The 12359-nt window shown below is 39.4% G+C and overlaps 1 protein-coding gene across 2 annotated transcripts in view; it reads left to right on the forward strand.

Moving 5' to 3' along the window:
* The first annotated feature begins 689 nt into the window (after positions 1–689).
* The window catches only part of atg7 (ATG7 autophagy related 7 homolog (S. cerevisiae)), a 48094-nt gene continuing 36424 nt past the window's right edge, over positions 690–12359 (forward strand). Inside the window, exons 1-13 of one of the 2 annotated variants that reach the window (XM_028406930.1) lie at positions 690–1174; positions 2041–2252; positions 2363–2417; positions 2876–2993; positions 3078–3155; positions 3244–3360; positions 3610–3756; positions 3940–4028; positions 6030–6151; positions 7266–7356; positions 7462–7606; positions 8616–8774; positions 11887–12081. In XM_028406930.1, the coding sequence (XP_028262731.1) occupies positions 2081–2252; positions 2363–2417; positions 2876–2993; positions 3078–3155; positions 3244–3360; positions 3610–3756; positions 3940–4028; positions 6030–6151; positions 7266–7356; positions 7462–7606; positions 8616–8774; positions 11887–12081 (1488 nt within the window). In that variant the 5' untranslated portion in view covers positions 690–1174; positions 2041–2080. The other variant, XM_028406931.1, reaches the window with a different exon arrangement.

A 12359-nucleotide genomic window follows, 5' to 3' on the forward strand; every position in this document is an offset into this window, starting at 1 on the left:
TGAAAGTATTTCTGTGATTAAATTAGGTACAAGGATAGTTTGAGTGCTTGTGTCACTGAGGTTATATAAAAAAGCTATTGTTATTGTGTAGTTGTTGCTGTGGAAACTGTGTTTCGAGTTACATAAGTTTAGCTCATAATACGTTTATCATTGTGTTACAAAAGAAAACTTCAATAGGCTAGGAGTATTATTAAAAGATGCAACTTGATCTGCATCCACTAGATTGTCCTCAGTGTTTTTCTCTCTCGGAGTTTAGTTCTTTTATTGACATGGAACTACATATTTTATATCGTTTTATAGGTGTACAGAGCAACTTAATTTAAGTGGTGTTTTACTGCTGAAAACCTGAGCTATTAAATACTAGGCTGTCTAAAGAAGCCGAAAAGAAAATGAAACATGTACTACAAGATAATAAGGAAAATAGAATGACCGGGGCTGATCTAGGAGCACTCTGCAGGGAGGGATTTATTGCATATCATAAACAAACACCAAAATCAGCCAAGTTCCTCTATGACTATAGATCCTCTATGTGTATGTATCAATGAACCATGCTTCTAAATTTTTCTTGGTCTTATTTTTGCCTTTATTGCAGAGACATCACAGTAACTGCTTAGAAGATCCATCCCGAATAATGACAACTGTACCTATTGTACTTCCGCATCTGAACTGATATCTGTTCGTTTATTCCTCACTCTTTTATTTCGAGACGGTCCCTAACTCATTGTTTCACGGTCCGGTGTCCAGATGGAGTCGTTTTCTGGCTTTTCGGGGAAAATAGGCTCGTAGTTTATTTCTCACATTATCAGAGCACAGGACCTTTAACCTGTTTCACCAGAATTATGTTTCGTTTGTGACTTAAGCTGCTCATACAAATGCTTAGGAACAAAAACTAGCGCTCCTCGCTGTCCTGCCGGAGCCTTCTACTCCTCTCTTCCGTCCGACATGAAAAGAAACGGGGCGTACAGGTTTTTATCAGTGTTCTCCTGCTTCATCGTTTGCTTTTTCTTGTTTTTGTTTTGGTTCTTTATATTTTACTCGATGGTACTCGCGCCATAAAGCACGGAAACTACTCGCTGCTAAGCTAAAGTGACAAGCTACTTTCCCATAGTGCTTTGCTTTATTGACAAATCCCGCCGATCACATGACCACCTTCACCAGGAAGTAGGAATTTCTGGTAAGTGCTCAAAGCCTCATGTTGTAGTTTGGCATCTTTAAATGCTTATCAGTCTTGTATAAAGCGATCCTGACTTATACGATTTATAGTACAGTTGTGTTTAGTCTTGTGATTTATTTCCGTGGGAATTGTCGTCGTGTTATCATTCAGTTGTGTTCGAACTTTACTTCACAGCAAATGAAAGGTGTTGCAAACATTAACAAGTATGGATTGAAGCTGTTAATCTTGACAGTCATTAAACGCGTAAAAAGATAGATCTTTTTATTGTGTCACAGTGTTGATTGTTGATTTCCGGTTATATAAACTGCGATATGGGCACATAAAGCTAAGCTAGTTGTCTGTATGATGTCTAAAACAGGAACCAGAGGTGCTGCCAGTATCACAGTTGAGTAATCTGTAAAATCACTGTGATATGTGAGATTATGAGTCACTATTCACGTGTTAGCACAGTCTTGAGAGATGTTTTGTTTCTTTAGTCGGACATGTTGACATAAACAGATGCAAAAGTCCTGACTGATGGTTTCACCTGATACATGAGTACATGTACATTTACCTAATGGGTTAGCTAGATTCTCTGTCATTAAATTAATTTCACATTTGTCACATTTATTTAAACATATTGTACTCAAAAATAAATATACAATCTCTCTCTCTTTCCTTCACTGGATGTTGAGGTGGGAGGTGGGGATGGCCCCCCTACTCAGCAGCTATAAAGTCAATGAATGAGAAATAAAATTGCTAAGGATTAAAGAGTGCTATGTGAGTGTGTGAGTATTAGTGAAAGTGTATCTCAGTCAGAGCTAAATTGTCGAGCCTGTAAGTCTCCCTCTCCCTCCCAAAAAAACTACAGCTGTTTTCTCTCACAGCTTGTAGAACTTGGCCGTGCAGCCTGCTGTTAAAGCTGTGATGGCATCTGACACCAGTGAAGCCTCGTCATCAACTGCAGACGTCAAGCTGCAGTTTGCTCCCTTCAGCAGTGCTTTGGAGGCAGGATTCTGGCACCAGCTCACCCAGAAGAAACTTAATGACTACAGACTGGATGAGAGTCCCAAATGTATCAAAGGATACTACTACAACGGTGAGTCACGCTGTTAAATTGTGTCATAATTCACTGTCAGCTGTAGTTCTAGACTTGACTGTTTTATATGGTAAAGTCAAAAGGTTTTTATCTGCCTTTCTATTTGATAGGTGACCCAGTTGGTTTACCAACACGCCTAACTTTGGAGTTCAGTGCATTTGATGTGTGAGTATGATGCAGTATGTTGTGTACACAAATGTTACCCTCATCCTAAGTTCTATTGAAATGCATAATACATCATAAAGCAAAAAGACATAAAGCAATAAAATGATCTGTGATAAGGTGTCGGTGTGTTAACATTAAAACAGGAGACATAAATAACGGAAACAGAGAGGCGTACAAAATGTTTGTGTATGGATTAGGGGTGAAGGAAGAAAGGGGAAGCTCTGCTATCTAAATCTAAAACAATAAAAACGAGGTGGTCGTGGCTGAAATATTGCAAGGCCTCCTTTCTTGTTTTCCACAGCTATTAGCCTCTTTCTTAGGACATGAACAAGCTTTCATGCTGAGATGTAATCAAATGTTGCACACTGTAAACACTTTCCAGCACTCTCTGTGTTTACCTGAGGTACTGTAAACACACTGTTTATTGCAGAGATATAATATTTTTTTTTTGCTGTTAGTGATGGCCCAACGCCGGCTCGATGCTGCCCAGCTGTTGGAACGCTGTATAACACCAACACACTGGATGCCTTCAAGACCACAGATAAGAAGGCTCTGTTAGAAAAAGAGGCCAAGGAGGTAAAATACAAACATGGTCTCATATAGAAAACTGGTATGGAAGGAGAAAATAGTCCGTAATATTTTTTTGTTTGTTTTATGTAGATATGGGATGCTATACAGTCTGGAGCTGCACTGAAGGACCCATCTATCCTCTGCAGATTCATTCTACTGACCTTTGCAGTGCGTATAAACAGACTTAAATAACTTCATTATTTCTGTTCATTAATGGCTCCTTATTAAATCCTTCCTTCTGACCATCTTTTTGTAGGATCTGAAGAAATACCATTTTTACTACTGGTTCTGCTTTCCAGCACTTTGTTTCCCAGAGGGGATAAAGATGGTCAAACAGCCATCTGTCCTGGAACAAGTTTTTTCTGCAAAGGAGGTTAGCTTTTTAGAAGTGAAATTCATAATTTAAAAATTACTCTGTGAACTGTTCTCATCTGGGAGTTTTTAGATGCTCAGTCTCCATGATTCTTATATGTATTATATAAAATATACACTATACTGTACATTAACCTGTCAGTTAGAATAGATTTGTAATTATTTTGCGAATGTATTTTACCACTTATATGCGAGAGGCTGTCTGACACAGTGCAGCTCTTTTTATGCTAATTAATTTCTCCTGCCTTAGATTGCAGCTCTGCAGGAGGCCTATGATGGCCTTTGTACCAAACAAGGGACCACAGCAGTTCCTTACTTCTTAATCAAGTACGCAGGTGAAGGTGTTCAGATGGCTCCGCTCAGGGAATGGGAGACATTTTTCACTCATGCAGAGAAGGTAGTTTATATTTGTGTGTTTGTGTGCAGCATGTCTTTGTGTTTCTAAGATTAAGATTACATTGTGCTGTAGTTTTAATCTCATCTATTCGATAATAGCAGTTGTGCATATCATTATATATGTATACACACAGACGCAAACACTTTAGTAAAGTAATCACAACCTTGTTTGTTTTTTTTCTAGGTTACTGTGGGCGTTTATGATCCGTGTACTTTGTCTCAACATCCGGGCTGGCCTCTGAGAAATCTACTGATCCTCTTAGCTAACCAATGGTAAGTCATATTTATGTGTGTTTGTGTATAGATTGTGTGTCTGTCAGTGGATTTTTAAAATCTACCGACAGAGATGTACACTGGTTGTGTAGTGTTTTTCAGCTTAGGCTCAGTTTATTTTATTTTGGCACGAAGAGACAGCCCGGAAGTCCCTGCTTAACTAATTTTCTGACCCTGAAGAGCCTGGAGCACACACCTCTGTTTTGTATGGATATGATTAACTTTCAAAAAAATGATGGCGTTGCTTTAACAGCTTCATCTCATCTGTGGTTAGTGACAGTGACACAAACAGTTTATTTAAAAGATAAGCTTGAATAGCTACATTTGTTTCTGCAGCATTGCTTATGTATGTGTATGCTATCGATTTTCTATATAAACAAAGTCAAGCTTACCCAAATTACTCAAAGATGATGTTATGTGTCAAGTGTGTTTGTGGAAGATGTGTCATGATGTCATTGTCAGCTCATTTTTATCAACTGACAAAGTTTCTCTAACCTCCTACCAAATGGACGCACATTATATTTTGCTAAATGGACCATGCAGTTGCTCAATCTGAGTGAGTTTGGTACAATGGCTGTTTGTCAGCCCATAACAGACCCATCTGTGACACACGCAGCAGCTGCTGTCTATGAACACCTTAGGCTGTTCTGTGTAAGCACAGACAAATGGCATACATTTGTAACTGCAGCAAACTTTTTCTAAAATGTAATCCAAGAATCCTGGTCTGACCTTATCTAAACATTTTCATAAAGACGAAAAACATACATGACCGCATGGATCTGTATGTAGCTGTTATCATCAGGTTTGTAGGGCTGGATCATGGAAACTGCTATTCTAAATGTATTGTACTAGTGCAATATTTACAATCCATTAATAAAAGTTGGCCTTGATTGTACACATTTCCTAAAATACCTTTGTTTATAACATTTAGAAAGACCTTCTTACACATACCACATGTGCCTGAGTTTAAATTAAGCTACAGACTTTCCTATTACACATCCAGGAAGTCTTTTTGTCAACAGATAGTGTGTGTGTGTGTGTGTGTGTGTGTTTAAACGACCAATCAGGATGAAGACTGCTATAATAGATTTTTGCTTAAATTGCAAGTCAAGGTGAAAGTTGTTTAGTAATGCAAATCTAAGTGCAGATATCAACAGAAAAGCAAACAAACAAATGTATTTTGACCAAAGGGGTAGAATAAAGAGTTTTTACATAATTAAAATGACTTATACCTCTCTTCGTTAAGGTAAAAAATAATAAAATTCCTCTATAAAAGTTTGTAACTAAAGCCGTTAGCAGTGAAGTGTTTGTACTATACTTAATAATAGGGTCGTTCTGGCACTGCTTCAGACATCATAATTTTTAACAAGGACAAACCAGCCATTTTCTCTCTCAAGTGGTCTGAAAATGTGTGTAAGTGAATAAAAAACATTGTTGCATCACTGCTTCACCAGAGAATCGCTCAGATTAACTCTGGCCTGTTTTTCTGCCGTAGTTCAGATTCTCTATCAGTCATTTTTTTTCCTGGCACTTGTACTGTTGTTGTTGTTTTTTTGTTTTAAAGATTGTTATTGCAACCAAAATAAAGTCCCATCGAGGCAAGAGCAGCAATCCTGTGATACCACTGGCTTATCAGCTGAGAGATTTGCCTCCATGAGCTGCAGAGTCAGTCAGTCCTATGCTTGACTTCACTTTCTGTCAATGTTAAACACGAACTGTTGATACTGGCTTATATGTGTGAAGATAGAATAATAATGTAGCCGTGATGTCGTGTTTATTCAGTTGTTTCACTCAGGCGTGGTTGTGTGATCTGACCTGGAGTCATTTAACACCATATTAGGGTAAATGTTTTGGTTTGTGCGTTGGCATTAATGTTCTGATTGTCCATTCATCTGTGTCTTCAGGTGTGTTTAATTATTACTGCATGTTAAGTCGCACTTTCTAATGTCATCATTTCCATTGATTGACTTGTAGAACTGTGTGTGTGTGTGTGTTTTTCAGGGGATCTAAGGTGGACACAATGGAAGTGGTGTGTTTCAGGGACAGAACTTTGCAGGGAAGCCGCTCCATTCAGCACAGCGTCACCTTCCAGGTCAAACTACCTGAACTACCCAACAACTCAGGTGTGTGTAATGTTTGTGTTTGTGCATTCACCAATTTGTATGTGTGTTCTGGTGTCATACTCTATACTCAACAAACATCTGAATGTGTGTGTGAATTTATATTGTAACTGATGCAAAGCTGCAGTGTATCTGCTTCCTTTTCATGCCACACTAATCTGTTAATGTGTCTCCATTATTCCTTTATCTGCTGAATAAGGGATGGAAGTAATTTAAATGGTAATAGCGGGAAGGGAGGAGGTTTTTGTGGAGTTCAGATGAGGCATCTTTGTTTAGCTCAGAAAGTCTTCTTCTTCCAGCAGATCGTGGATTTTAATTAACTCACAGAGGATGTCATTCATGCAACAACAAAAAAAATGATTTGGCTATTCTGTTTGGTTTTGCATGGACAAATTTGGTATTGTTTTGAAAGAGAGGCCTTTATTATGTAAATTAATATCCACTTGGAAATAAAAATTAAATCATCTTAAAGTGATAATGCTTATTCACTGTGTATGTCTAGCAGCCAGAGTGCAGTAGTACAGAGTAAACAGGGAGTGCCGCAGGTAGGAATTTACTTGTCTCGGTACTAATACCTTTACTTTGCGGTAATGCTCCTACAATAATGTAATCAGCTTTTAAGTAGTTTAAATGTATCTTTGTACAAGCGCCACATAAGGAAAAATACGGAAGAGGATTAGGGCCACTGAAAAAATAAAAAAAACTGTCATGACAGAAATTAATTTCGACTTTTATCTCAGAATTCTGAGATTAAAGTCAGAACTACGGGTACCTGTAAGCCAGTGACTTGGTGACGAGACCAAGGTGGACAGATTCGGGTTAAGAAAAGAAGGATGGCCACAATGTCCGATTTAACCAACTTTTTTAAGCTCAAGGAGTTCCAGATGAAGCAGTGGCATTAATGGAAGAGCAAAAGGTGAGTAAAGAATTGATCTGGAGCCCCTCTTCCCTGTCTTGACAGTTTTTTTATTTTTTTCAGTGGCCCTAATCCTCTTCTGTAGAAAAAGATGGAGATACTGTATATAGTTGTGACTTTTGTTCCATGTCTCTCAGTAGAAGAATATGCTTATTTTACACTGTAATGTCTTTTATTGTTTTATTGTTTTATTGTTCATAGTGTGTCCAAAGAGTGTAGGCTGGGAGAAGAACCCAAAGGGGGCCATGGGACCCAGGATGGTCAACCTCAGTGAATGCATGGACCCTAAAAGGTAAAATACAAAGGTGATATATGAGGATGGGCTATTGCTATTGCTGCAGATATTTGTTTGAAATAAATGTTGAAGAGTTAATATGTCTCATATGACTCTGTCCAGGCTTGCAGAGTCTTCAGTGGACCTGAACCTGAAGCTGATGAGATGGAGACTGGTTCCATCTCTGGACCTGGACAAAGTAGTCAGCACTAAATGTCTTCTTCTGGGTGCTGGGACGCTGGGCTGCAATGTGGCCAGGACTCTCATGGTAAGACTGGGCAGTGTAATATCTTTGTATTGCACTACCAGGATGAACAGACTGCGTACACTGTAACACAGTGCATTACTCAGAGCCAAACAGTGAATTATTTCACTGCTGACAGACTAGACGGACTGATCCTCAGCCCGTGCCATGCTTCCATATTCATAAGGGTCTGTGAGTCATTCCGAATGTCAGAAATGGTTACAGAAGATTGGCATTTTGGAAACAGGGGTATTAGCGCTGAATGAGAAATATACTGTTCTGCACACAGCTCTTCCTGTATCTCCTACCAGAGAGCCCGTGCAACAGAATTTAAATGGACAGATAACAGGACATTTAATTATGCCTTGGAGCAGCTATGCACCTTGTTTAAGGTCCTTCCAACTTATTAGTATAATCATGGTGCAAAAACATAAGGTCACAATTGTTAAAAAATAAATAAATAACATAATTAAACATATATCACAGTCTACACACCTGCAGACTGTTTACCTGCATGCAGCCTCCTCCCACACACTTTGGTCAGTACCACTCAAACTTTCATCCAATATCTTGGATGTCTTGTTCCAACAGATGCCTGCCTGTTCATACGCTGATATCTGTTTTCTGTTTGGGGCAAAATAAACTCCAACACTTTTCAACATTTTAGGATGATAACACAGCCTGTACCCGAACTGCTCTGCTGTTAAATTGTCTCTGCTTGGCTGCCTCCTGCCTTAGACACATCCTCGGTCTCTAGCTCAGATTTTACCATCTGAACTTGATACAGGTGTACCGTGAAACTTCATGCATACTGTAAATAATGTGTCTTTCATGCCTTTTGTTCACACATTATTCTAGAGATAAAGTGGAATTGTACTCAGCATTCATTTTTAAAAAGGCACACTACCTCCTACTCCTTGTCACTGAAGCTGTGTACTAAGTGCTGTTTAGACCAGTGCTGATAAATAGCAGTTAGGTATCTCAAAATAATGTGGTTGAAAAGATGAATTATTGTTTCTTCTTTGTTTTCCAGGGATGGGGAGTAAGACACATCACTTTTGTAGACAATGCAAAGATCTCCTACTCCAACCCAGTTCGGCAACCACTCTATGAGTTTGAAGATTGTCTTGGAGGTGGGAAGTCCAAAGCAATAGCAGCTGTTGACCGACTCAGCAAAATCTTTCCTGGTGTGGTGAGTCTTATAATGATAATAATGCTCTTATTGTCATTATATTTAATCTAGTCTAGTTTATTTTCATTCCTACGTTTGATAATATTATGGTTCTGTTGAGTTTTCTTCTGGCCTCATTTTTAATTAATGGCGCATTCCCGTCTTAATGCTGGTGTCTCAGATGTGAAGGCCAAACCACAGAGGAAATGTCGAGTTGTGTTATCTGCATATTAATGCTGCTGGTTTTATTGCTTTGCTAATTAATGAGTGGGTTCTCCCAGGTTAATATTTCGCTATATTAGCAAATGAAAAAGCAGCCAAACACCCACAGCAGGGCTCTAAATTTGGTTTTAAAGACAAGCAGCTATTAATGAGCCACTTGGAAATGCAGACTGAATGCATATTTATAATGTGAGTCATGGGTCCACCTGTGTCTTCTATGCATTTCGCAATGAAAGGACTCACTTGCTTTGGGGCTAGCACTCCATTGCCTAATGAATATGAAGTTAAAATACAGTTTTGTTGATCAAGTTGTTTTCTACGTCACTGAGGTTGCAGCCTAGACCACAGTTACATCCAGCAATCCAAATAACATCACACATTGTGATTTTTTTGTGCTGACATGAGAACGGTTATACCACAAAGTGTGAATTGGAGGTTACAGGAGCCTGAAAAATAAGTGTGAGGAAGTGACAGCATGCTAGGTGAAAACAGGCTGACAATGGACTCTAATAGGCCGTCTGGCACTGTCTAAAGGTAAGAACATTTGTCTAACAGCACCTCTACAGCTCACCGGTTAAACACCATCTCTTGATTACAGTAAACCTGTACTAAGTAGCTGCTGGTTGCCCTGTATTATCAGTGTTTCAAATAAATGACGGGGTAGGTTGGTTTTCAGTGATACTCAAAGAGACATGCATGATCATTAGTGTGAGGATTGACAGAGTTTGCTGATGGAGGCACAGCAGCATTAACAGCTCCCCTGATTTTAAAGCGGCTGATGTTTGTGTCTATTAGTGAAGTTTTATAACCAAAGCACTTGATCAAGGTTAGAAGAAATATTTATATACATGAAACAAAAAAAAGTCAAAAACAGCCAGTGATTTCTGATTTTGTCAATTTTACAAAGCATCACATCAACCAACGAACATTCAGCTTTTTTTTTTAGCTATCCATTTCTGCATACCAAGAGCTGAGTAGTAGGAAAGCAGATCAGCCTGCATAATGAGACATTTGCCGTTGTGCACTCTTGGCTCCTTGTCAGCTTGTGTGATTTGAGTGAACTGAGTAAGAGCAGGCGTCTCAGAGCTGTCCTATCCCCACCTCCGAGTTGTCCCCTCATCTGTCAGCTTTCACACTGACTCACTCACAGTCTGGAGTTATGATATCATTTACCTTAAAACTGAGCCTTATTTTAAAGTTTATTGGTCTGACAAAGCTTGTAATAACAACCCACGCCATTGTTCCTGCAATGTGACCAAACAGGTTAAAAGCAAACACACCTACACACGCACACTTTCTATCTTATTCCTCTTAGAATAAATAAAAAAGCAGGTATAGCCCTCAGTGGATATTACTGTGCTGTGGTGAAGTTTCCTGACACTGTGTTTGTTTGCCCCTGTGTGTGTGTCTGCTTCTCACTCCTTGCAGCTTTTTTTTTCTTCGTACAAACACAGGGGCATCAGGTTCCACTGTGAAACATAGAAGGAACTAGGAAGTATGATCACAGTGAGCTGAGAGCACAGAAATGCTTTAATTGAGCTGAGAGGTTCAAACTCGGTCACCGTGTTAGAAATGTCAGAAGCAGATCTCACATTTTCTCTTTGGACAAATACTTTCACCCGACCTTTACAGGACAGTTTGAAGTGCTGACTTCTTTTTGTCTCACAACATATCGGTGGAATACATCAACAGTGGCATGGTTGTCATAAATGCTATAATGTATTGTTGGTCAGATTTTAATTTTGTTTTCAGGTTGCAGTTTTTTTATTTATGTGTAAATTTCAACATGATCTCAATGTATGTTGCCTGAACTCATCCCCCCGACTGCTTAGCAACGCTTGCGTCAAAGTGAAAATTCATGGCTTGGTTAACAGCTCCCACTCTTGAAATATGGAGAGTGAAGGCAGAGGATGCACTGATTCAGTAAAAGTGGCATTTCTTCTTGTTAAAATCTCACACCTCATCTTTGCCCTTTTCTTCCCCACTCTTGACTAGGAAATTACTCTTGACATTTCCATTTGCCTCATCATCCAGCATCCAGTTCCTGCAGATATACGCAGTAATGTTCGTTTGCTGGTGGACAATAAAAGGCATTAAGTCAGTGAACTCTCAGAGGCCCTGCTTTTACCCAATCCATTCTTACCTTGGATGTTTTTTCAAAGGATTTTTTTTTAATGGGATTTAAAGGGAAGATTCACGGCTTTCACACACACATGAGAGCCCAACTCACACAGGCCCCTATTTTTCTTGATATGCCTGTCAGTCACCAGGAAGCAGAGCTAAAAAACATACTTGCCTCGACAACAATTTCTGGCTCAGGCAAGGACCAATTTTACATGCTGGAAATTGTCTGTGGCTTAAAGGCCTTTTTTCTTTTTTTTTTAAAAGATGCCTGTCAGACAAAATCTGGGAGAATGTGGTGATAACTCACACACGTTACATTATGGAGAATAATTTGAACACTGCTGCACTGAACAAGAAAATGTCTGTTTATGGGTACCTGTGAAAAATGACATTTATTTCTATTTTTCATGCAACCATGTAAGCAACATCTCTAACTAGGGTGGGTATGGTTTCAGGTTGTCCGGAACAGACAACATGATAAGTCAGGAATACATAGACATGGTCATCAAGTGAAGCACAACCTGGATAGGTCTGGTTTTGGTGGGCTAATGTCACATTTTTTGGTCATAACTCGAGAATTTGAAAGCTAAAAATGACAAAATTGCCAAAATGCCAAAAGTGTTTAATCACATTTTGGATAATCAACCTTCCAACATATTAGTTTACATTTTTTAGTTTTATTTAAGGATATGATATCATTTTAAGACACTTGCTGCGTGTATTAAAGCTGATTATAAATCTGCTTTCTCTTTTCTCTCTTTGTCTCTGTCGTCCCTTCCTCTCTCAGAATGCAGAGGGTTACAACATGAGCATCCCCATGCCCGGCCACCCGGTGAATTTCTCTCAGGCCACCCTTTCCCAGGCCCAGAGGGACGTCGAGCAGCTGGAGAAGCTCATTTCGGAGCACGATGTGGTGTTTTTACTGATGGACACGAGGGAGAGCCGCTGGCTGCCGACAGTGATAGCTGCCAGCAAAAGGAAGGTAAGAAGGGAGCACTGCAGCCTGTTCACTGAACACAGCAGAGGGGCAGGGTTTGCAGGTGGGGTGGCAGTAAAGGCTACACAAAAAAATGACATGATGACATGCAATGTCAAAGTGAACACCTGCAAGGAGGCAGGCAAAGGGAATTCATAATTTCTCTCTGCAGCTTTGTGGAGCCTCTTACAGCTCATTTACTCTGCGGTACACTTGCTTTTCATTAACCCCTTTTCATTAACCCTGCACCGTCTGAGCACATTCATGTCGAAACTATTTACCAT

This window comes from Parambassis ranga, chromosome 5 (assembly GCF_900634625.1).
Source record: "Parambassis ranga chromosome 5, fParRan2.1, whole genome shotgun sequence".
Taxonomy (NCBI): domain Eukaryota; kingdom Metazoa; phylum Chordata; class Actinopteri; family Ambassidae; genus Parambassis; species Parambassis ranga.